The 4,364-nt window shown below is 53.5% G+C and overlaps 1 protein-coding gene across 1 annotated transcript; it reads left to right on the top strand.

Moving 5' to 3' along the window:
* The first annotated feature begins 249 nt into the window (after positions 1-249).
* On the top strand, positions 250-3,963 carry CDKN1B (cyclin dependent kinase inhibitor 1B). The gene is made up of 3 exons (XM_084205788.1): positions 250-1,155; positions 1,686-1,816; positions 3,060-3,963. The coding sequence occupies exons 1-2, from the start codon at positions 681-683 to the stop codon at positions 1,805-1,807; spliced, it is 597 nt and encodes a 198-aa protein (XP_084061914.1). The 5' UTR covers positions 250-680; the 3' UTR covers positions 1,808-1,816; positions 3,060-3,963.
* The last annotated feature ends 401 nt before the right edge of the window (positions 3,964-4,364 follow it).

Raw genomic sequence — 4,364 nt, 5'->3', positions numbered from 1 at the left:
CACAAACCCCGCCGGGCTTCGCGTGCTTTACAGAGGGATGAGAAGAACAGGCTCGGGGGTGCCGTCCCACCCCTCTCGTTTTTCCCTTCGCTCCCACCGTCCCACCTTTAGAGCCGGCGGCGGGGCAGGGCAGGGCCGGGCCGACGGGGCGGCGCCCGCCGCTGTAACCAATGACACGGCTTTTCTGTTTAAATCGACTCGTTCCTGTCAATCATTTACTTTCTTCGTCAGCCTCCCTTCAATCGCCATATTGGGCAACCGAGAAAAGGGCTCGTCTCCCCTTGTTTTTTTCCGTCTCGCTTTTACTACGCGGCGGCGGCGCGATCGGCAGGGGCATCATCGGCATCAGCGCCATCGCCACCGGCGGCGGACCGGCACCGCGGGGGCAGCGCCGCGCTCCGCTCCTCACCCGCCCGGGGCTCCCCGGCGGCGGCAGCGGCGGCTCTCGGGGCTCATCCCCGGGCCGGCGCTTATGCAAGGGCGCCTCCTCGCCCCTTCTCCGCGGGCCGAGGGCGAGCGGAGCCGAGGCGGGGCCGCAGCGCGGGGCAGCGCGGAGCGGAGGCGCGGAGCGGAGCCGCCGGGCGGAGCCGCCGGGCGCCGGGAAATAAAAGGCGTCGGAGGCCGCGGAGAGAGAGCAGCGAGCACAACAACCTCCGCCTGGAGCCACAGCGTGCGGGGAGATGTCAAACGTCCGCATTTCTAATGGGAGCCCTACCTTGGAGCGCATGGAGGCCAGGCAGTCGGAGTACCCGAAGCCGTCAGCGTGCCGGAACCTCTTCGGGCCGGTGAACCACGAAGAGCTCAACAGGGAGTTTAAGAAACACCTGCAGGAGATGAAGGAGGCGTGCCAGAGGAAGTGGAATTTCGATTTCCAGAATCACAGGCCGCTGGAAGGCACGTACGAGTGGCAAGCCGTGGAGAAGGGGAGCTCGCCCGACTTCTACTTCAGACCCCCCCGGCTACGGAAAGCCGTCTGCAAGTCCGCCGGCCGCCAGAGCTTGGATGTAAACGGGAATTGCCAAACCGTGGTTTTTGTCGGTTCTCAGGGAATCTCAGAGGACACTCACTGTGTAGCTCAAAAGACTGATGTTTCAGAAAATCAGACGGACTTAGCAGAGCAGTGCACTGCCCAGAGGAAAAGACCCGCGGCCGATGGTAACGTACCCCACGGCTCTGCCCCGGGTCCCACTCGTGTCAGCGCCGGCGCTCCGGCCCCTCCGCCCCTGCCACGCGTGGCACCGGCTCGGCGTGACACCCTCCCGCCCCTTTCCCCCTAAAAAAGCCCGGGTAGTGTTTGCAGTCCCGGGGGTCCCGCCTAGAGTGGGAGCCGGTAGATGATTTGCAAGGACGCCCTTAGACGCGGGTCAGATCCCCCGACCCCTCGCCGCCCCGCTGCGGGGACCCGGGCTCCTGCCCAGGTGGGAGGAGGTTCACAGCGCTCAGCAAAAGGCGAATATGGATTTTAGCCGAAAAGAGGGAACTTGGGTCTCCTATCTAGGGAGAAGCCCATTTCCCCACCCCCCTACTCCCTTCGCGCAGCCGATACCTGACATGGGGATCTGGAAATATTCCCCCTCGGTTCCGTCTATCCCCCCTGGATGCCGAGCAAACATCTGGGAGGAAAATATTTTAATATCTTTCCTCTCCCCCCTCGCCCGCCCTTGTTTTTAATTTTCCCCTCCTAGATTCCTCTCCTCAAAATAAAAGAGCCAACACAACAGAAGAAGAGGTTTCAGAAGACTCCCCCAGTGCCAGTTCAGTGGAGCAAACACCCAAGAAATCAAGCCCGGGAAGACATCAAACGTAAAGCGTTTAGGTCAGTTCCCTTCAGGATCTGGCATTAGGATGCAAGTAAGGGAAAGAAGGGGTGCCCGAGTGTCTGCCCCGCATCTCTGAGTGGGTGGCGAGGGCGCTTCGAGCCCCTGTGGGCTCGCCGAGGGGTGTTTTCTCCGAGGAAGGGTGGCTTTCCCCGAGCGCTCGGCAATGGGTGTGTGTTGGAGGGTGGGGAGTGGGAGGCGCGGGGCTTGAAAAGAACAAAACAAGGAGCGAAGCCCAGCCTGGGCTCGGCAGCGTCAGGGGGCTGGGGCAGGGGCTGCGGTGGGACTGACCCTGCCTTCCTGCGGGATGGGCACGGGGGCAGGGAGGGCCCCTTCCCAAGGACCGTCCGGGTGCAGGGACAGAGTTGGAAGCGCGGCTGGTGCATCATGTCAGATGCCAGCGGATTTCGGGGGCTTCCCGTGTCCCCCGCCCCCGGGGCTTTTTCACCTCCACTGTCAGCCTTGCCCGTCGCATGTCGCGGCCACCTCGCACTGCGGGAAAAATAAGTCAAGAAGTTGGGTTTAAGGGGAATCCGGGCACTTTCTCAAAATCCGAGCAATGCAAGGTTGTTTTGTTTTTGTTTGGTTTGGGGTTGTTCCCCCCCTTTTTTTTGTTTCTGTTGTTTTGGTTTGGTTTTAGAGGCTGGCGGGGGAAGGGAGCGGGTTTATGGGAGGCTGGGCTGTGCAGCTTTTTTTTTTCCTTCCTTTTTTGCCTTTTTTTTTTTTTTTCCCTTCTCCCCTACCCCCTTTTTGTTGTTTTGTTTTAAGGCGAGGGCTGGGGCGGGGAGACTTGGTAAAAATGACGCCGGCGGTTTGGGAGCCGAGGTTAGGAGCGAGGTTTACAATAAAACGATTTGCGATTGTGCAGAGAGAGAGAGAGAGAGATTAAGCTGTAAAGCAGAAGTTGCAACAAATTAGTCCCGCTGGGGTGAGCCGTGGCCGAGCGCGGCCATGCGAATGCCGCTACTCCCGCCCGTTTTTGGGGGTGGGGGCACGGGAGGGGTCCCCCCGCGTTCCCCGCCGGGGGATGGAGGGGCCGCGGCCGCTGGCAGCGGTGCGGGGAGCGCGGCCCGGGGCGGGGGGGCGGCGGGGGCCCCGCCCGGGCTGGGCCCGCCCGCCCCGGGGATGCGGTGTCGGTTTGAACCGGTTGCGCCGCGGATCGCGTTTCTTGTCGATGTTTTCTAATCGCTTTCTCCCGTCTTCTTTTTTTTTTTTTTTTTTCTTTCATTATTCCCGTTGCAGAGCAGAGGATGTGCGCGTCCTCGTTCATCGGGTGCGGCGGGCGGCGATGAAGAGAGGAAGATGTAAAGTTGTAGTGGGAAAGGAAAAAAATACATATCGCCGATCTCCGGGAGATGGAGGTCCTGTACAAGCACTGAAAAAAAAAAAAAACAAACCAACAAACAAACCAGCAACAAAACAGCAGCAACAAAAAGCAAACAATAACACTAAATTTTAGGCACTCTTAAAAGACCTGCCTCTAAAAGCATTGGATGTAGCATTGTGCAATTAGGTGTTTCCTTATTTGCTTCATTGTACTACCTGTGTATATAGTTTTTACCTTATGTAGCACATAAAACTTGTTGGGAGGGGGGAGGGACTGGAAGAGGGTGACCGATTGGAACTTGCTTTCACAATCTAGCAAGCCAAGAAATCTATGAAGAGAAGCAGTGTAGGTTTTGTATTACTTAAAGATGTATTGTCCCTTTAAGTGGGTCCACAGTGTTTTTATTCTTTTTTAAATTTTTTTTTTAAGAATTTTTTTAAATGTATCATCGTGGTAACTGTTCAGAGCAGATTATTGTGAAATTTCTACCCATGGCATTGAACTGAAGAGGTGGGAGCTGTGATGATTCCATTAGGTTGTAGCAGAAGTTCCCCACCTTCCCACCCCCAAAATCCATATACCAAAACTGATAGCCTGTAAAAGTTGTGTAAAATCATCCCACCTGATTACATTGCCTGATTTTTTTTTTAACCTAATCTGGAAGGTTTTTGCTCTAAATCTGGAATATTGTTATTTTCTGATCTGACCCACTTCTCGAAGTGTTTGTGTGTGAGAGGAAAAGGGATACTACATCTTTAAACAGTATTTCTACGTTGCCTGTGTACCTGTATGTAAAAATAAAAAAAAAAGTTTGAAGTGTACCTGTGTACATAACTCTGTAAAGACACTGAGAAATTATACTAACTTATTTATGTTAAAAGATTTTTTTTTTAATCTAGAAGACAATATTTTTTCCCCATAAAGCCAAAGTGGCATGTTTTTGTGCATTTGTAAATGCTCTATTTGGTAGACTTTTTAGAGGGTTTTTTCAGTTTGTTTTTTTTTTTTCTCTTTTTTTTTTCTTTTTTTTTTTCTCATAATTAATATGGCTGTGCTTAAAAGATTGCAGACTGAGCCAATTTAATTGTTTTTTTTTTTTTTTTTGTAATGTGTGGGGAAAAAAAAATCCAGATTGATATTGTTTCACATCAAGCAATCAATAAAGAAAACTGCCATATATAAGAAATATGGTCTTCATTAGTGTGTGTTTCAACGTCCCT

This window comes from Fringilla coelebs, assembly GCF_963513975.1.
Source record: "Fringilla coelebs genome assembly, chromosome: 5".
In the NCBI taxonomy this organism is placed as follows: domain Eukaryota; kingdom Metazoa; phylum Chordata; class Aves; order Passeriformes; family Fringillidae; genus Fringilla; species Fringilla coelebs.
Note: the sequence above shows the minus strand (reverse complement) of the source record. Positions and strands in the feature narration are given on the sequence as shown.